Source organism: Budorcas taxicolor, chromosome 3 (genome assembly GCF_023091745.1).
Source record: "Budorcas taxicolor isolate Tak-1 chromosome 3, Takin1.1, whole genome shotgun sequence".
NCBI classification, from domain to species: domain Eukaryota; kingdom Metazoa; phylum Chordata; class Mammalia; order Artiodactyla; family Bovidae; genus Budorcas; species Budorcas taxicolor.
This window is the reverse complement of record NC_068912.1, coordinates 86495943-86517297: the sequence shown is the minus strand read 5'-3', so window position 1 is coordinate 86517297 and position 21355 is coordinate 86495943. Positions and strand designations below refer to the sequence as shown.

The following is a 21355-nucleotide window of genomic DNA, read 5'->3' as shown; positions in this document are numbered from 1 at the left end:
TCCACCTGGGAACTAGGAGAAAAGTCGGAGTTCAGAGAAGGTTTCCCGGAGCAGGTAAAGGTAATATGGAACAGTCTTACAAAAGGACATTTTAGAGTTAGTCAGGAAGGTGAGAGGGGCTGCCCTTTTTTCTTTTCTTTTCTTTTTTTTTTTTTTTTTTTTAATGTGTATTTCAAATAAGCAGCGAGGTTTTCTTTTCTTTTCTTTTCTTTTTTTGGCCGTGCCCCACAGCCTGTGGGATCTTAGTTCCCCAACCAGGGGTTGAATCAGCACCTTGTGCATTGGAAGCACAGTCTCAAACACTGGACTCCTGGGAAGTCCTAGGGCTGCCTTTTAGAAAGAGAGGAGAATTGATGCAGATTCAGAGATGAGAAAGAAAATGGCTCACTTGTGGAATTTCTATGCTGTGATGAGCTTACTGCAGTAAAAAATAAAAATGATAGGGCAAAGAGTGGGGGAAATGACCACATGTACCAAAGGTCTATTTGGCCAAATCATACATAGATCAGGTCAGAGAGGTGGGAACGTCTGATCAATGTCTAAAGGATGTAAATAAAGGAAGTGATAGAATTATATTTGTCTATTAGAAAGACCACTGGGCTGCAGGTATGGAAGTTAGTCTCTGATGGGGCTTGCAGATTGCAGGGAGGAGGACAATATTTGAGGCAAATAAACCAGTTTAATTGCTGTCTCAAGAACCCAAGCAAGAAAAGGTAAAGGACTGACTAATGTAATGCCAGTGGGGAGAAACATAAAGGTTTCTGTTTGAAAATAGGGTTGACCGTACATGTGACCTAACGTGGAGCAATGAGTGAGATGAAGAAGTCAAGAATGATATTCTGCTGGTTGAGTAAATAGGGTACCATGTAGTAAGACAGAGACCCCAGAACAGGAGGAGCCCTAGGAGGAAGAATGACAAAGTCTATCTATATTGGACATTTGATTAGATATTTGGGTCAAATGTCCTATATGGAACTCAGGAGAGAGGTCTGCATTTGGAATAAAAATTTGAAACTCAGCAGCGTAAAAATTGTCATAACTACATGAGAGTGAGCTGACCCTGAGAGGTGTGGTAAGTGAGACAAATCCAGGAGGAAGGAGGAAGAAGAGCCCACCAGAGAGATGGAGCTGATGAGGGATAGGGTCTGGAATTATCCCCATCGGACACGACTGAGCGACTGAACTGAACTAAACTGTGCTGAACTGATAATTGAGGAAAGGGACTCAAAGGGATTCAGAGGTTCACGGCTAGGAAGCAACCCAACCATAACTGACAGCCAGCTTTTGGTAAAGAATCTACCAGCAAGGCAGGAGACCTGGGTTCGATCCCTGGGTCAGAATTCCAGTATGCTTGCCTGAAGAATTTGGTGGACAGAGGAGCCTGGCAGGCTGCAGTCCCTGGGGTCACAAAGAGTCAGACACAACTGAGCATCTAACAACTCTTTTCCTGACTCCAAGGTCTATGCTCATATTACCAAACCATGTTTATTTACTACCTTCAAGATAACACATGGTTCCTTACCATTTTGTAGGAGAGGCTCATTGCAATTCAGCCTGAGAAGTGCAAAAATAGAGGTGAATGCTAAGAGCCCCCATTCATAAACAGGATTCTCTGTGCTCTTTTTTTGTACTGTGTAGTGAGCTGGGAGCTGGCTGGAATGTGTATAAATGGTTTTTTCTAGTAAGACGATAGCACAGTCCATTTGGAGGGAGAGATGAGCCACCACGGAAATACCCAGTCCCACACATGCCTGCGGCTACCCTCTTACATTCCCAACCTGGCTGGAGGCACTCAAAACAAAACCTCCTGTTCCCTCCCAGGACCACTGGCGCCTGCAGCCTGCCCCCTGCCCCTGCCAGAGGCTTAGGCCAAGCTTGGGATGATGGGATGGGGGAAGGCAGAGCGGACGTTGCTGGGGCAGCTCCCTGCCCTGAACTCGGTCACTGCCCCCAGAAAGGTATGAGCAGGCGCCTGGGTTTTATCACCACAGGGAAACTCGGCTGACTGTAGCATAGGCATAGATGAAAAGTCAGCCAGTGGCATCCACTCCTGGAGCCAGCTCGGATACAGACATGAAAAGAGGCAGGAGCACATGGAGAGAGGCTTCTAATCCCAACTCCACCATTTCTGAGCCTTGTGATCCTGGGTAGTTCGATTACTGTCCCCATTCTTGTCTTCACCTGTAAAATGGACTGTGTGTGTTTGACTCCATGTATTAATAGGATTATTTTAAGTCTGAATGCAAATGTACATTCAGAAGTCACTTGATACCTGAGTAACTACCCAGCTCATCCTGCTTTCCAGTGCCTACTAGACTGTAAACAGGGATTATGTCATTTACATGGCTCTCAACATCCATCTTTCTTTTTATATTTAAAACAGTAGTTTGAAGTCAGTGTGTATCCAGTAAGTAGTTGCTGAATATTTACCCAGGTAATGTAAGTTATTATAGATAATAGCCATTGAATATAATCCATGAAGTTGGCAGTCTGGAGAAGCCCCCAGTAATGTTGGCCATAGGTCAGAGAGTTGGTAGAGCAAAGTTGGGTACTTAGAGATACCCCAAGAAGCAACCCCAGACAACCCCATGAGTCCCAGGCCATGTGAGGGCAGAGTCTGTGTTGAAATATTAATAGTGTTCTGGAGAGTTCCGATTGGCCAGCTAAGGGAGAATGACTCAACTTTCAGGAATCAGAGAATCTCAAAGACAAAAGAGATATTAAACATCTCTAGTCCAGGCTATTTTATGGGTAAGGAAAATATAATCTGGAGAGAAAAATAAGTTGGTAGATCATAGCTTAGATCCTGCCTGGACCTTGCAATTACTCCTTTTGTTACGAGTTATTTGATCTCCTTCAGCTTAGATTTCCTCATTTGTGGAGTAAGTATAATAATAGTATCTATCTCATTGGGCTGTCATGAGTATTAAATGTGATAATGCCTGTAAAGTGCCTCGAAGAGTCTGGCATGTAATAAACCCATGATAACTGTTAGCAATTGCTATTTTATTACTTACTATTATTATTTCTATATTATTATTTCTTCTTTCTGACTTTGAGGGTGGTTTCACTGAGGCTTTTTTCCCATCACCGGATTTTTAAAATGGAATCTTTAACAAGCAATAGGATATGTTGTTGCAAAAATATACCCATCCTTCAGACCTTGTGAACTTTTATGTAAAGTGGAGAACTTTAAGCCCTCGTAAAAATTGAGATGCTTGCACAGCTTCATGCCTCTGAGGCTTGTTACCTGGGATACCCTCCCTATCCACCTAAGGAAGCACTTATTCATCCCTTAAGGCCTGGCTCCCATGTGGCCACCTCTGTGAAGTGCTTGCCCTTCTCCCAGGCAGTCTGGGCTCCTACCACACTCCTCACCCGACTCACTGTAGCATTTGGTATGTTTTGTTGTAATTTGTTAATTTCCACCTCTGTCTACCCAGTCTGACCAGGAGCACCTTGTGGAAAAGGGCTGTGGCTTATTGTTAATTCTTCTCCTTCTTCTCCTCTCTCCTCCCTTCTCTTTCCTTACTGTTCTTCTTCTATTGTTATTATTATTCTGCCTTATTATTTTATTAACCTTGTTGCTGATCTTAGTGCCTGGCATAGAGTGTGCAACCAAATATTTTGTTTTATTGTAGGTTTTTATAACTTTATTTCTATCACACATAATTAAACAATACATCAAAGGTTTCCATACAATTCATACTAAATTGAATGCTCATGTAACATCACCCACTAAAAGAAATATTCCAGAAGGGAATATTACCAGTACCTTTTAAGTGTAAAATTTTGACTTTACAGTTTAATAAATGTTAACTATTTTCTAGTTGCATTTTGCTTAATGTTTGCTTAAAGTAAGTTTGAATCATAATTTGGACATGGCTCATGATAAGTAATCCTCCCAAGTTTATACCACCTGAAAATATGATAAACTTTGCTTCTATATCAGCTTCTGTGTGCTCTGCTGAGTCACTCAAACTCGTGTCCAGCTGTTTGTGACTCCATGGACTGTAGTCTGCCGGGCTCCTCTGTCCATGAGATTCTCCAGGCAAGAATACCACAGCAGGTTGCCATTTCCTTCTCCAGGGGATCTTCCTGACCCAGGGATCGAACCAGCATCCCCTGTGTCTCCTGCGTTGGTAGGCAAATTCTTTACCACTGAGCCACCTGGGAAGCCCATGTCATCTTCTACTTCATTATTAAGAATGTTGACTGAATGAAACCAAGAATGCATCTAGAGACTTCCTTGATGGTGGTGGTGGTGGTTTAGTTGCTAAGTCATGTCCTACTCTTGGGACCCCATGGACTATAGCCTGTCAAGCTCCTCTGTCTGTAGGATTTTCCAGGCAAGAATACTGGAGTGGGTTGCCATTTCCTTTTCTAGGGGATTTCCTGACCCACGGATCGAACCCAGGTCTCCTGCACTGCAGACAGATTCTTTACCAACTGAGTTACCAGGATGTGTGCTTAACAGTAGCAGTTACTTTTGGCTATGGCCATTCGTCCCAGTCACCTGACTATCCCGTCATACCTTCCTCATTTCAAGAACTAACTTTTACATGATATTTAACATATAATAAGCTGTTTATAGGTGACAGCTTATTTTATTTTCATGAAAGTCCTACCACATTTATATCATTCTTCCCATTTTGGAACTGAGGAAACTGAGGCTCAGAAATCAGATTCCCTTTCACAAGGTCACCTGGCTAAGAACATGGTAGTCATGATAGAGTGAAGACAGGCCTTTGACTTTGACTCAATCCTTTCTTTCTCCTCTGCTCTTCACAAGTCTATAGGGGGAAACTTATCAAAAGCCGTTTGCACATGAAGATTCCCTATCCTACGTGTCATCAAGGCCAGGAGGCTGGTTCAGCCTAAGTGAGTTTCTTCTGGCTCTAATGACCCTTGCTTTCTGACCTTTAGAGGTAAATGAAGGACTCAAAGAAGCAATGGTAGCCTAAAATCAGGAAGAAATACAGAACAGGAACAAATACAGAACCTGTAGGGCCTGACTGCTTTGTGTTTTTATAACCTTGTGTACCTTGTGTATGCCATTTAATGGGTTTCCCAGGTGGCTCAGTGGTAATCCACCTGCCTGTGCGGGAGACACCGGAGATGTGGGTTCAATCTCTGGGTCAGGAAGATCCTCTGAAGGAGAAAATGGCAACCCTCTCCAGTGTTCTTGTCTAGAAAAATCCCATGGACAGAGGAGCCTGGTGGGCCACAGTCCACAGGATTGCAAAGAGTTGGACATGACTGAGCAACTGAGCATGAGCATGTATGCTGTTTAACAGTCTCTGCCTCGGTTTACATATCTGAACAATGGGAGTAATGATAGAATCGTCCCCTCAGGGTTATAGTGGGGATCAAGTGATTTAATTCCTGCAGTGTGCTTAGAATATGGTCTTTAATAAGTACCCAATCAGTTGTAGTGGTTGCTGTTGCCAATAGCACATTATTGCTGGAAAGTCAGTGTCCTATATGGACACCCGTTATTAGTGGAGTAAAATGTGCTCCTTTCCTTTGAGTCCCAGAGCAGCCTTCAGGCCAAGATAGCCATCAGCATGGAAAGGGCTCTCACAAAATTTTTCTAAAGTATTTAGGTTTACTGCAGAGGATTAAAGTATACATGAATACACGAATGTACACTCAGTCTAAACCAACTCTTACTTGTTTTCTCCCAGAGCTTGGGAGTAATTGGAGGTGCTCTGGGGAACATGTATCTGTTTCCTCGCCATAGTCAGGATGTTCAATGAGAAGTGTGTGCCGTTCCACATGAGTGAGCACAAGCAGGAATCAACTCAGAGTATTCTAGACAGTCAGACAGAGCCTTTACCTGCCATTTTGAGCAGCAGAGTCTAGTCTGCCAGTGGAGTTCGGCAAAAACTGATACAGAAACATCTTTAAATCATGGGGTTTGAGGTACAGGGATAGTTGGGGGCGGGGGGTGGCAGGACTGATACAAAACCCTCCTAAGCAATTTATACAAATTTTGTTTCTTTTTAAAAAGCATATCCTAGAGTTTGAGGCCAGTGTGTACCTGGGTTCCACTCCCACCTCAGCCACTTACAACCTTTATGACTGTGGACAACATGCCGCCTCTCTGAAACTCATCTGTCAAATGGTGCTGGAAGAATTCTGGACGGGAAGGGGTGCAGGGCATGAAAACAGATGGCTTGACTTTGGTGGGTGTCCATCCACCCATCTAAACCCTGGGGCTTATGTGCTTATGGGCATGGGCTGTCTTATTCACCCCAATGTGGCTCAGGCATTGCAGAGTAGGGCAGTACTTTCTAGAGCTGGCATGTGATAAAATTTTCACTGACAAAGATAAAGTGATAAAAATGAATACCGTTTAGTGTGTGCTGCTTCTGTCTGGAACACTCTGTATATCATGTACATATACAAACACACATATATATGTGCAAAATACAGATGTATATATGCTCACACCTAAATAATTTCTGTGTATGTTTTCACCTTAATTCAAATATCACTTCTTCAGAAAAGTCTGACCCCTAGGTTACATTAAGTACCTCACTTATGAGCCCTTATAATACCTTTTGATATTCTTTCATTCACTTATCACAGTTTGTATTTATACATTTGTGTGATACTCATCTTAGGGTGACCAGCTGTCCCTTTTGCCTAGTACTGAGAGTTTTCTAGGACATAGGAATTTTAATGCTAAAACTGAGAGAATCCTGGCCAAACCTGAATCTCAGCCCCCCTCATCTACTTTCCTCTTAAGAGAGCAGTTCCATGAAGGTGGAGACTACACTCTTTTCTGTACGTTTACTTTCAGTGCCTGGATCACAACAGGAACTCAGGAAACATCTGCTGAACCCGTCAAGAAATGAGTGAATGTATCAAAGTTAAATGGTCTTTCCTTGCAGGGAAGAAAAACCAAAAAAGCTCTTTACCCCTGAAATTAGGTGTTAAATTTACCCTTTTTATAAACTATTTTTATTTGACAAAATTTAAAGTTTATAACATTGTATAGTCTCCTGCCTTCCCTCACCCCCTTCCTTTTTGGGGATTGGAACTCCTACTGATTTGACTGATTTCACTCATTTAATGAAAAGAGAACCAGAATAGTTAGAAGGTTTATCCATATGCTGAAGTTCTGTACTATAAACTCCATGAGGGCAGAAATTATAGATATATTCAGTTCACTTCTGTATCCCTAGGGCCTGGCATAGTAAGAGCTGAATAAATATTTGTAGAGTAAATGAATGCATACATTCTCTGCCCAGCTTCAGGACACTCAGGAGTAGACCCAATGTACCTAACTCCCTTTTCATCCTTACCTTCTCATACACCCTCCCACAACCACAATATCACTTCAGCATTCATCCCCACTGGGTGGATGAGAAGCTCATGCCTTTCCAGATCAGTAAACATGTGGTCCATCCCTGCCTATCCTGTCTCATCTCTTGATGTACTTTCCTAACACCTAATGGACTTCCATGGTCTGCTACAAAAAGACATTGTCATATCTTGAATACCAAGAGCATCTGTCTCACCTACATGGCTTTGTTCAAGCTATCCCCTTGACCTGGAATGCCTGTTCTCCTTTCATCTTGCTAAATCTTACTAGTCTAAGTTTATGTCGCATTCTCTAAGCAGCCACAGTCTGGATCACTTCATTCCTTACCTGATGTGCCCCTCCACAGCATTCCGTGCTTGGTCTTTATCATCCCATGGATCACACTTTTCTGTTTGACTGTTTACTTATCTAGCTCCCCCTAAATGAGGAGTTTCTTGCAGACTAGACCTCTTTCTCATTCATATCCGTGTCCCTAGTCAAGAGAGAGAGTATGCTATTGCTGCTGCTGCTGCTGCTGCTAAGTCGCTTAAGTCGTGTCCGACTCTGTGCGACCCCATAGACGGCAGCCCACCAGGGTCCCCCGTCCCTGGGATTCTCCAGGCAAGAACAGTGGAGTGGGTTGCCATTTCCTTCTCCAGTGCGTGAAAGTGAAAAGTGAAAGTGAAGTCGCTCAGTTGTGTCCGACTCTTCGCGACCCCTTGGACTGTAGCCCATCAGGCTCCTCCGTCCATGGGATTTTCCAGGCAAGAGTACTGGAGTGGGGTGCCATTGCCTTCTCCAAGTATGCTATTAGGTGTCTAATAAATGTTTGTAGAAGTAAGGGGATGTATCTCTTGCCTTAAATATGTTAGGTGGGAAACAAACATAAGATCCTCATGACACACAACAGGACGTGTATTTTTGTTCACAAGTCTTATCAGTTGGCTGAGTGATTCTGGTGATCCAGGCTTGCCAGCTGCTGGTTGACTAAAAGGATTTGCTGATCCGATTTTGGCTGTCTCGTGTATCTGAATCATCACCTGTGACAACTGGACTGACTCAGCTTTCTGCATATCTGTCCAGAAGGCTCACTGGGGCATGTACTCTGGCAGAGGGAGAGGAGGAAGAACAGGGGCACACAGTTCTTGAGGTTTTGGCCTGAAAGCTGGTGCACAGTGTCGCTTCTGCTCCATTCTGTTGGCCAGACCAAGTGACAAAGTTGATCCAGACTCAAAGGATGGGGATCCCACCTCTCAATGACAGGGGCTACGAAGTCACATCGCAGAGCAGGTGGATGCAGAGAGGGCTAGAAAATGGGGACCACGACTGCAGTCAGTTCACTACAGAGAGGGAGCCAGCCAAAGACTGTCACATCAGTTTCTTTCCAAAATGATCTCTTTGGCTACCTTGACACCTGGATGAGTTTATCAGAAAGGTTCTTAAAGAAGAAGCCAGGCCCATCCTTTGGCAGGAGTGACTTCCCCACCATCAAAGGTATTTAGCGAGAAGCTGAATTCCATGGTCAGAGGGACCTCACATGGGAGGAAGATAAGACTGCTTCTAGCCTTGAGGGTCAATATTTTCACATACTTTGCCCCTTTCTTTCCAGATCAGCAAAAACCCAATCTTTGTACCAGGTGTCTGGGGCCCTTATTTCTCAGCCATGGTCCCTGGGTTCTGGCTGAATGAAGGTGGTCAGAGCGTTACTGGAAAACTGGTAAGTTGACACTTTCTTCCTATGGTCTTTAATGTTTTTCCACCCTTGACTAGTCCATTTTGTCATATTCTTTATACCCAGTATCTGAAAGATTTGCAGACTCTTAAATCAGAATTAACTTTTCCTTAGCATACAACCTCACATATGGAGCATATGCAGCCTGTGTTTGCCAAAGGAATAAATGTTGGTCCAGGCATTGATGACTAACCGATCTTCTCACCTAGCTTTCTTTTCACATAACAACCCATTTTTCTCATGGCAACAAGAGTGATATTCTACTGTGTGAAAAGGACTGTGTTCATCTCTAGCCAGCATCCTTCACTGGTTCCTCATAGCCCTGGGGGCATAGTTCAGATAGTTTTCTGGGCACATCATTCCCCTTGTGGTCTATCCCTTCCAGTCTGGCATGTGTACTTGTCACTACGGCTGGATTGCCCTACTCACAGCTTCCCCATGGCTTGTGTTATTCGACTCCTCTGTGTCTTCGTATAAGCTCTGCTTGGAAAGTTCTTTGTCACTTGCTAGTTTTACTTGATCTTTAAGACATAACTTCAGTTCTTAGCAAATTCTGAGATAATCTGTCTTTTCCAGAAATCTAGGAGCTCTTTAAAGGCGTGGACCATATCATACATCTCTTTGTATCTGGCCCCATGCAATCCCTGGGTCAGGAAGATCCCCTGGAGAAGGGGCATGGAAACCCACTCCAGTATCATTGCCTGGAAAATCCCATGGACAGAGGAGCCTAGTGGCTACAGTCCATAGAGTTGCAAAGAGTCAGATATGACTGAAGTGACTTACATGCAGGAGCTCTTTAAAAGTATGGGCCATATTCTACTTTTTGTATCCAGCCCAGTGCCTGGTTCATAAAAGGTGCTTAGAGAAAATGTGTTGAATTCATGGGGTCATCTCATAGGGAAGACAGAAGATCAATAAAAATGAGATGTATACTATACCTGAAGTATAAGACACAGAGCTGGAACAAAGCTAGATTAAGAAATTCTTAGCAGTGGAGACAGTATTTGTGCTGAGCTTTGATAATAAATAGGGACCAACCAGACAAAGAAAGGCAGGGATATTTTCTAGGTAGGAGAACTGGCATAGACACAGTTATCTGAGTGAAAAAATAACAAGGCATATTTGAGGATAATTGCAAACTTTCAGTTGTGGCATAAACTGTTCTTAGAAAAATGGCTTGCAGTAAAATTGGAAGAGCTGGTCAGGGACCCCACAGAAGAAGTCCCTGCAAAACATTCTAAGGAGTTGGACTTCAGGTAGTAGACCAAGAGGAGCAGGTAAAAGATTGGAAGAGGGACGGATGTTGTCAGATCTCTGTTATAAAACTGGCTAGTAGCCATCAGGAAGAAGGCCTAGGCGTACATAGCCCAATGAAAAGAGACTAGCTTCAATAGATTGACCCACTGACAAAAAGCCATGAGAGCTTGAATGGGGACAGTGGCAATAATGACTGAGAATTGAGGTCGAGAGATCAGCAGACCTTTGAGGGATTAACTGTGGAAAAGCAAGAGAAAATGAGACCCAGCCTTGGCTACCCAACCTCACATTTACTATGTTGTATTGAAATCGTCTGTTTATGGTCTGCTCTCCAGCTCTTCTGAATGTTCAGCCAAATCACAAGCGGTCTGCTTCTAAGCTGAATGTGGGTACAAAGGACCATTAATTTCCATTTCTCGATGTGTTTGTATTTTATTCTTAGATGCCTTGAGTTCTCTCTCAAAGCTGATGGAGGCATAGGTGAATGCCTAGATTCGAAGAGCCAGTTGTGTGCCTCCACTCTTGTGCCGGGCTCTAAAGATATATGAATTAGTCCCCTAACAGTCCCAGGTTTAAGGAGCTCATTGTCTGGTAGGGAAGTATAAATTAAATAACATTTGATTGTTCTCAATAGAAAAGTTGAGAAGAAGACATCACTCTGTGCCAAAGGTGCAGTGGGATTGGAACTTGATGATCTCCTATTTAAACGTAGTGTCGTGTATTTACACAACTTTTCAACTAAAATATCCACTTCCTTTCTGAGACACAAAGAAAACCCATTACTGAAACAAACACCTTTACAAGCCCATATTATGGTATAATTACCTGGAAGACTCAGAATTCATAGCAGACACAACCTAGAGACTGTTATAACAAAAATAGTGATTCATTCAACTAACTCTTTTTGCAGGATGCATTGTCCATGAAGCTGTCCATCAACAGGTTTTCAGAGATTTAGTATGACAGTTGAACATCTGTGTCAGTTAATAAATGCTTTTCCTAGTATTTGGCTTAGAGTTTGTTCCGTTGCTATGGATATAAGCCATCTTTGCCCAAACATTATGACATCTTTTGGTGGACAAGAATTGGTTATGCCTACTTCCTGAGCCTGAAATTAAATATTAAAGAGTGACTCTTTTCTGACCATTAACAAAATCTTCATAAGAGTCCACTATGGTTTTTGAAAAGAATCATGGGAACTGTTGGCCTTTATCTAGTTAGTTGATTTTACACCATCAATAAAGCTGCATATAGAGTTCTTCTTTGGATAATTCTATGTATATAGTTTCACTGGACCTCGGGATGGAGCATGATTGACCCATGTGTTACAGAAAGCAAAATCTAAGGAAGTCCAGAAGCTAGCAAAATGGAGCAAAATCTGAATCAAGAAAGAAACAGACTGTCCAATAAAGCATCAGTTCAAAGAGGCCAAAGCAAACTAGAAAATAGAGATATAAAAAGAATAGCAATGATGATGATGATAACAATAGCAACAATAATTGTGCTTTATTGGGTGCATTTTCCCATGGGAAAGATCTATATATAAATAATCTTGTTAATCCTTGAGTGATAGTCATAATAATCACAATGCCTAATATTTATTTTGAAGACTTATTTAGTCTCTATTCCAAGAGCCTTTCATGTACTATTTTATTTAATCCTCTTGGAACCCCTACAGGTTAGGTACAGTTATCCATATTTTACAGATGAGGAACTGAAACTCAGGGTCTCAAGCACAGCCTGGAGAGTTTCCTGATGCACTGTCAATGGCCTTTTTACTGATTCCTTTGCCACTTATCTTTCCTTTCTGTGTACTTATAAGAGGAAGTTACATCTCTTTTGTTCTGTGTTTCATAGGTACACCTCCTCTCATATACTTTGTCTATAAGAGTCTGCTCTATTATTACACTGTCCAGAATGCATTACAAACATACAGTCATAAATATATCATCTAAAGTGGAAGAGAAGAGACAGAAGAAGAAAAGGGAAGTAAAGGAGAGAGGGGGGAAAAAGAAATAAAATTTATCTGAACTCTAGATTTGGAAAAAAAAAAAGATATTTTGTCTTATTTTTGCAATTAAATACAGATCTTCCATCACAAAGCAAAATCTTTCATTCCAAGTATATGAATAGATTGGTACTTACAAAAAAAAAAAGTCTCCATCTGGTTAACTTCAGGATGAAGAAAAAAAAATAGGATAGGATCTTTTCTGGCTCTGGAGTCCTTGCAGTTTCATCTGCCTGAGATTTGGGCTTGTTTTCCACTCATTTCAAACTTGTGCAGCCGATATTTATTTCCTCTTAGAAGGGCACATAGCCCGTTCCCATGGATGATTTATTTCAGCTCACCAAACACCCATCAAAGACTGTCTCGTGCTTGTCGATACTCTTTCCAGAATAGCTGTGCAAAACCATCGTTTTTTGCCCAGATTTTTTCCACAGAATACCAGCCCATGCAGTCACTGCATCCAGATGCTGAAGCTTATTTCCAACTGGACCTCAGCCATCCTTCTCTCCAAGCTGTCTTCTCTATCTTACTTGAAGTCATTTTTATTGGGGCAGGTACTGGGTAAAAGAGACTAGGACAGATTCCTAAGCTGCCCCTGTGGTGCACTGGCTTTCTGGGACACTAGGGCTTGATGGGAGTTAACATTCAATTGATTGAAGTCAGAATTTAACTTTATAAACTTGAGCCACAGGGTTATGTGAGCTGCTGCTTGCTCTTGGAGTTTAGGATTTGTGCATTGTGAGTGCTTATCTGCTTCCTCCTTTATCATCAATGCTCTTCAGCCTGGGGCTTGCCTCAGGGGCTCAGCCAGTCCTCCATAACTGGGTGTATACAGAGTACATCATGCAAAATGTTGGGCTGGGTGAATCACAAGCTGGAATCAAGATTGCCCAGAGAAATATCAACAACTTCAGATATGTAGATGATACCACTCTAATGGCAGAAAGTGAAGAGGAACATCATCAAGAGCTTTTTGGTGAGGGTAAAAGAGGAGAGTGAAAAGGCTGACTTGTAATTCAGCATTAAAAAAGCTAAGATCTTGGCATCTGGTCCCATCACTTCATGGCAAATAGAAGGGGAAAAAGTGGAAGCAGTGACAGATTTGGTTTTCCTGGGTTCTGAAATCACCATGGATGGTGACTGAAATCATAAGATTAAAAAAACCTTGCCCCTGGAGGGAAAGCTAGAGCAAACCTAGATAGCGTATTAAAAAGCAGAGATATCACTTTGCCAACAAAGATTCATATGGTCAAAGCTATGGTTAAGCATCACTATGAACAAAGCTAGTGGAGGTGATGGAATTCCAGTTGAACTGTTTCAAATCCTGAAAGATAATGCTGTGAAAGTGCTGCACTCAATATGCCAGCAAAGTTGGAAAACTCAGCAGTGGCCACAGGACTGGAAAAGGTCAGTTTTCATTCCAATTCCAAAGAAAGGCAATGCAAAAGAATGCTCAAACTACCGCACAATTGCACTCATCTCACATGCTAGTAAAGTAATAATCAAAATTCTCCAAGCCAGGCTTCAGAATACCTGAACCGTGAACTCCCTGATGTTCAAGCTGGTTTTAGAAAAGGCAAAGGAACCAGAGATCAAATTGCCAACATCCGCTGGATCATGGAAGAGAGTTCCAGAAAAACATCTCTTTCTGCTTTATTGACTATGCCAAAGCCTTTGACTGTGTGGATCACAAGAAACTGTGGAAAATTCTGAAAGAGATGGGAATACCAGACCACCTAACCTGCCTCCTGAGAAATCTGTATGCAGGTCAGGAAGCAACAGTTAGAACTGGACATGGAACAACAGACTGGTTCCAAATAGGAAAAGGAGTACGTCAAGGCTGTATATTGTCGCCCTGCTTATTTACCTTCTATGCAGAGTACATCATGAGAAATGCTGGGCTGGAGGAAGCACAAGCTGGAATCAAGATTGCCGGGAGAAATATCAATAACCTCAGATATGCAGATGACACCACCCTTATGGCAGAAAGTGAAGAGGAACTAAAAAGCCTCTTGATTAAAGTGAGAGAGGAGAGTGAAAAAGTTGGCTTAAAGCTCAACATTCAGAAAACGAAGATCATGGCATCTGGTCCCATCACTTCATGGGAAATAGATGGGGAAACAGTGGAAACAGTATCAGTGTCAGACTTTATCTTTTTGGGCTCCAAAATCACTGCAGATGGTGATTGCAGCCATGAAATTAAAAGACGCTTACTCCTTGGAAGAAAAGTTATGACCAACCTAGATAGTATATTCCAAAGTAGAGACATTACTGTGCCCACTAAGGTCTGCCTAGTCAAGGCTATGGTTTTTCCTGTGGTCATGTATGGATGTGAGAGTTGGACTGTGAAGAAGGCTGAGCGCCGAAGAATGATGCTTTTGAACTGTGGTGTTGGAGAAGACTCTTGCGAGTCCCTTGGACTGCAAGGAGATCCAACCAGTCCATTCTGAAGGAATCAACCCTGGGATTTCTTTGGAAGGAATGATGCTAAAGCTGAAGCTCCAGTACTTTGGCCACCTCACGTGAAGAGTTGACTCATTGGAAAAGACTCTGATGCTGGAAGGGATTGGGGGCAGGAGGAGAAGGGGACGACCGAGGATGAGATGGCTGAATGGCATCACTGACTCGATGGATGTGAGTCTGAGTTAACTCTGGGAGTTGGTGATGGACAGGGAGGCCTGGCGTGCTGTGATTCATGGGGTTGCAGAGTTGGACACGACTGAGCGGCTGAACTGGATTGAACTGAACTGAACTGATGGTTTTCCGGTCGTCATGCACAGAAGTGAGAGCTGAGCCATAAAGAAGGCTCAGTGCCAAAGAACTGATGCTTTAAATGGTGGTGCTGGAGAAGATTCTTGAGAGTCCCTTGGACCGCATGGAGATCAAATCAGTCAATCTTAAAGTCAATCTTAAATCTTAAATGAATATTCACTGGAAGTGTTAGGGGAGTGTGTAATTTCCTCAGTTCTGTCTCGTCCCAACAAAAATTTGAAGCAGTGGACCAGCATTACAGCCCTCGGACAGACCAGTGTTACAGCTGTCAGATGGACCAGCTCTGTGTTACAACTCAGCTTTATTTAGAAAATAAAGGAGAATACATCCTCGAGGCGTGAGGGCATGCCGACCCAAAAGACGTGAAGAGAAGAGAAAGATGTCCAGCCCTTTGGCTCCTCTTTTATATGTTTTTTCTCCTCCGCCTGGGGCTGCCCTTTGTAAATTGGGCTAGCCAGGAGTGCTGTCTGTTCTACCTGAGATCCTCACTCCCGTCCTCAGACCTTCCTTTGTTCTATTTTCATGGGCTTCTCCCTTCCTTGTCTTTTAGCCACTGCCCTTCTGGACTCCCTTTTCCTATTCTAACTACCTAACAGAAGGATTTATACTGAAGCTGAAGCTCCAATACTTTGGCTACCTGATGTGAAGAGCTGACACAATGGGAAAAGACCCTGATGCTGGGAAATAGTGAAGGCAAAAGGAGGAGCAGCGGAGGATGAGGTGGTTAAGTAGCATCATTGACTCAATGGACATGAATTTGAATAAACTGCAAGAGATAGTGGAGGACAGAGGAGCCTGGTACACTGCAGTCCATGGGGTCACAAAGAGTCAGACAGGACTTAGCCACTGAACAACAGCAACATGAAGAGCTTAGAGTGTACACAGCTTACAGAGATAAGCTTACAGAGATAGTGATGTCACTACCTGTGACTTCATTTAGTCACCCTTTCCTTCTTGTTACTGAGATTTCCTGAGAGATTACTCTGGCCCAGGCAAGGACATGGTCACATGATTCCTGTCCTCTAGTAGCTTATCATCTAATGGGAAAGTTGGATACAGAACTGGTAATTATAATTTATTGTAGCCCATAAAAGTAAATTGCACTACCCCTACAGCTGACTGGAAGAATTTGTTCTATGCTAAGCACATTCAGGCCCTCGTGAAGATTCAGGATTTTATCTGATCTTCACAGCATGTCTGTGTGATCAGTTTTATAATTTTTACTAGTGACAAAATAGGCTCAGAACAGTGAGGTAACTTGAACAAGGTCTAACAGCTGTAGGTGGGGACAGCCTTGATCCAAACCTAAGTCAGCTACTGGAAGCCCCAGATCTTTCCAGAAGTGGACTTGGCTTTTGCAGAGCTGCCTTTCTGAATTTTTCTTACAGTTCTCTTGTGTACTTCCTTGAGAAGCAATTATTTTATTGGCTAGTGTGACTTTTCTTTTCAAGTGTATTAAAACACATACAGTTAGTAGACTTCGTGAGGTCATGAAAGAGAAACGTGTATGAATCAGTGTTGGCAGGATCTAGGTACATAGAGGTAGGTGTGTTTCATGCCAAGCATCTCACATTAGCTAATTAGAACGACTTCATGGATACAAAGACCAGCTCTGCATAAACAGATGCTTCTCTGTTCCCTCCTCCTGCCCAGGCCTTCACCTTTTTTTTTTTTTTGTACATCCCTCTGGATCCTGCTCGGCTTCCTAATTACCTTCTCAGTTCTAATCTTTCCCCCTTTAACCCTTGTGTATTAGTTTGGGCTGCTATTAAAAAAAAGTTCCACGGACCAAGTGGCTTATAAACAACAGAAATTTATTTCTCATAGTTCTGGACACTGGAAGCCCAAGATCAAGGTAGCAGCATGGTTGGGGTCTGGTGAGGGCCCTCTTCTGGGTTGCAGAAGGCTGTCTTTTCCTTGCATCTTCACCTGGTAGAAAAGGAGAACTCTGGTTTCTTCAGATCTTTATAAGGGCACTAATCCCATTCATTAGGCCTCTACCCTCATGACCTAACCACCTCCCAGAGGTCTCACCTCCCAATACCATGACATTGTGGTTAAGATTGCAAGTATGAATTGGGGGGCGGGGGTAGGGGGATACCTTTAGTCACATTACCCTCTCTAAAGATTGCAGCTAAAACAATCTTTCTAAAGCATAGAGATGACTCTGTCTCTCTTGTTATCTGTAAAGTCTAAACTTGAGTGATGTTTATTTATACAGTCAGTATTTATTGAGTGCCTACTGTTTTCAAGGCACTGTTATGAGTAAGAAAAAGGCAATAAGTAAAACAACCCCTTCTGCCCCTCCTCTGAAAATCTGTCCCCTTGTCAAGCTTACATTCTAACAACAGGAGACAGATAATACACAATGAAATGATAAGTAAGTTTTATTTTATGATATAAGTTGTAAAACATAGAGGAAGTCAACTTGTGAGTTGACTTTGCAGTTTTAAATAGGTGGTCAGGATAAGCCTCATTGAAGTGACATCTAACAAATATGGTTTGGAAGGGAGTTAGCTATTTGGTGGGTTCAATCCCTGGGTTGGGAAGATATCCTGGAGAAGGGAAAGGCTACTCACTCCAGTATTCTGGCCTAGAGAATTCCATGGACTGTGTAGTCCATGGGGTCGCAAAGAGTCGGACACAGCTGAGCAACTTTCACTTTCACTTAGCCATTTGGAAACCTGGGAGAAGAACATATCAGGCCAAGGGAAAACCAGTGCAAAGATCCTGAGGGGGTTGCTTACCTGGAATAATATAGGAATAGCAAGAAGGCCACAGGAATGGGGCAGAGTGAACCAGAATGAGAACTGTAGAGAATACAGTCAGAGATGTAATGGAGGCTGTATTTTGGCCACTGTAAGGATTTTGGCTTTTACTTTGTAAAATGGGAAGTCATTGAAGAATGATGAACACAAGAGAGATGTGCTGTGACTTAGGTCTTTAAAGTATCATTCTGGCTGCCGCCTGCTATGTTGGGAATAAACTGTGGATGGGAGTAGGGGAAGTAGAAGCAGGAAGACCAGAAAGAAGCTCTTGGAGTAGGCCAAATGAGAGGTGAGAATGATTGCCGTGGGCTTAGTGAAAAGCGCCCAGATTTGGGATATGTTTTGAAGGTAGAAGCAAAAGTATTTCCTGCTGGATTGAAAGTGAAGTGTGAAGAAAGAGAAAGGAGAGGGGTTTTGAAGGATAATTTTTCTAATAATGGAGACAGTGGATTAAGTATCAAGGAGATAGAGGGCAGAAGGAGTCAAGGATTAGTCCGTTTTCTGACTATAGTAACTGATAAACTCACTATGATCCTCCATTGTTTGTCTTCATCTTGGTAAAGTACACCATTGCTTATATCCTTATTAAAGCCAGAAAATTAGGATTTGTACTTCCCTCTCTCTTTTCCCTCTCTGCCCACGGCCAATTCATCAGAAAGCCTTCTTGTTTCTACCTCCAAAATGTATATCACCAATCTGGCTGTTTTTCTTTACCTTCACTCCCAGCACCACCGGCCAAACCACCATTGTCTGAGTTCTGGACCATGTAAGGCACATTGTTTATACACAGCATGTAATTAGGTCTTGCTTTCCTGTCTTGTTTTATAACCTCTGGTTTTTCTTGGCGTGTTTAAGCTATCAGCATTTAATGTAAAGATGGATATACTCAGATTTAGCCTTCTATTTTACTCTGCTTTCTGTGGTCACTTTTGTTTTTTGCTCTCTCCATCTCTCATTTTTGTCCTTTATTAGACTGAATATTTTCCAGTTTTGAAGGTTTAATTTTTCTACTGGTTTGTAGGCATTTTTGCATTCTTTTTAAATGCCTTTTTTAGGAATTATAGTAAACATTCTAAACTTTTCAGTTTACTTACACTGCATACTGTATAACTTCGTGTAAAATTCAAAAAGCATTCAGCTCTATAGTTCCATTTACTAGTTGCCCCAGCTCTTTATGTTGGAGTTGTGTGGTATCTACAAAGCTGTACACTCAACAGAACTGTAGTTGTTGTACTGTTCCTGTTAACCCAGTCTGCTTGGAATGCCATAACAAAATGCACAGACGCGGTGGCTTAAACAGTAGACATTTACTTTCTTACACTTTTGTATCAAGGTGTTCTTTATGCTGGCAAGTTTGGTTTCTGGTGAGAACTCTTTTACTGGCCTGCACACGGCTGTATTTTCACTGTATCCCTCACATGGCCTTTGCTAGGTGTATGACATAGACAGCTCTGGTGTCCCTCCCTCTTCTTATAAGGACAACAATACTATTAGATTAGGGCCCCACCCTTATGACCTCATTTAACTTTAATTACCTCCATAATGTCTCCATCTCTAAATACAGTCTTATTGGGGGCTGGACTTCAACATCTGAATTTTTAAAGGATACCATTTAGTCCATAACAGTCAGATGTATTTCAAAGAAATTCTGAGAAACAAAACATAATCTTTTGTGTTTACCTACATAGTTACAATTTCCATCATTTATTTTTAATTTCTTTATGAAAAAATTTAGCTTCCATCGGTATTTCCCTTCACTCTGAGGAACTCTCTTTAGCATTCCTTTGGTTCTTACAGGTCTATTGCTGAAACAACAACAAAAATACCTTCATAGTTTTCTTCTTGTTTCTTCCTTTCACCAGTTAAATATGTCAATATATTGCATTCTGGCACCATTGTTTCTTATGAGAAGTCAACCATCATATATTTTGTTCTTCCCCTTCATACAGTATATCCTTTTTGTCTAGCTACTTTTAAGATTTCCCTCCTGATCTTAGTTTTTATGATGGTGTGCACATATGTGGGGTTTGAGGAATTTATCCTTCTCCAAGATTTGCTATACTTCTTGAATGTGTAAATTGCTGTCTTTTACCATGGGCTGGAAGAAGCACAAGCTGGAATCAAGATTGCCGAGAGAAATATCAATAACCTCAGATATGCAGATGACACCACCCTTATGGCAGAAAGTGAAGAGGAACTAAAAAGCCTCTTGATGAAAGTGAAAGAGGAGAGTGAAAAAGTTGGCTTAAAGCTCAACATTCAGAAAACAAAGATCATGGCATCTGGTCCCATCACTTCATGGGAAATAGATGGGGAAACAGTGGAAACAGTGTCAGACTTTATTTTTGGGGCTCCAAAATCACTGCAAATGGTGACTGCAGCCATGAAATTAAAAGATGCTTACTCCTTGGAAGAAATTATGACCAACGTAGACAACATATTCAAAAGCAGAGACATTACTTTGCCAGCAAAGGTCTGTCTAGTCAAGCCTATGGTTTTCCCAGTAGTCAGGTATGGATGTGAGAGTCGGACTGTGAAGAAAGATGCTGCTGCTCCTGCTGCTAAGTTGCTTCAGTCGTATCCGACTCTGCGACCCCACAGACAGCAGCCCACTGGGCTCCCCCGTCCCTGGGATTCTCCAGGCAAGAACACTGGAGTGGGTTGCCATTTCCTTCTCCAATGCATGAAAGTGAAAAGTGAAAGTGAAGTCACTCAGTTGTGTCCTACTCCTAGCGACCCCAGGGACTGCAGCCTACCAGGCTCCTCTGTCCATGGGATTTGCCAGGCAAGAGCACTGGAGTGGGTTGCCATTGCCTTCTCTGGTGAAGAAAGATGAGCGCTGAGGAATTGATGCTTTTGAACTGTGGTGTTGGAGAAGACTCTTGAGAGTCCCTTGGACTGCAAGGAGATCCAACCAGTCCATTCTAAAGGAGATCAGTCCTGGGATTTCTTTGGAAGGAATGATGCTAAAGCTGAAACTCCAGTACTTTGGCCACCTCACGTGAAGAGTTGACTCATTGGAAAAGACTCTGATGCTGGGAGGGATTGGGGGCAGAAGGAGAAGGGAACGACAAAGGATGAGATGGCTGGTTGGCATCACCAACTCGATGGACATGAGTTTGAGTGAACTCCGGGAGTTGGTGATGGACAGGGAGGCCTGGCGTGCTGCGATTCATGGGGTCGCAAAGAGTCGGACACGACTGAGCGACTGAACTGAACCAAGTTTGAGAAATCTTTCGCATTTACACATTTACATATCTTTTCTACCTATCTGCTCTTATTCCTCATACTGTGACTCCATTATACATCCTGAAGACCTTTGGCTATTGTCTCATAGCCCCACCTGAGGGATTCTGCGGTTTTTCCCTCCCCCTAGTTTTTCTCTCTTTCTCCTCTTCTCTCTCACTTAGACACTCTCTATTGGTCTTCTATCAAGTTCACTGTCTCTTCTGTCTGCAATTTCCAATCAGCTATCAGGCCCATCCGCTAAATATTTATTTCAGGTA

General features: G+C 42.5%; 1 protein-coding gene across 7 annotated transcripts in view; it reads left to right on the top strand.

Moving 5' to 3' along the window:
* FGGY (FGGY carbohydrate kinase domain containing) overlaps window positions 1-21355 on the top strand; it is a 501197-nt gene that overhangs the window by 331181 nt on the left and 148661 nt on the right. For 6 of the 7 annotated variants that reach the window (XR_008199109.1, XM_052636858.1, XM_052636853.1 and 3 more), the window contains exon 9: window positions 8922-9029. The exons of the other annotated variant lie outside the window; for it this stretch is intronic. Coding sequence is in view for 5 of the 6 variants with exons in the window: in XM_052636858.1 (XP_052492818.1) it covers window positions 8922-9029 (108 nt within the window). In the remaining variant the exon portion in view is untranslated. The remainder of the gene's footprint in view (window positions 1-8921; window positions 9030-21355) is intronic. 7 annotated transcript variants of the gene reach the window in all.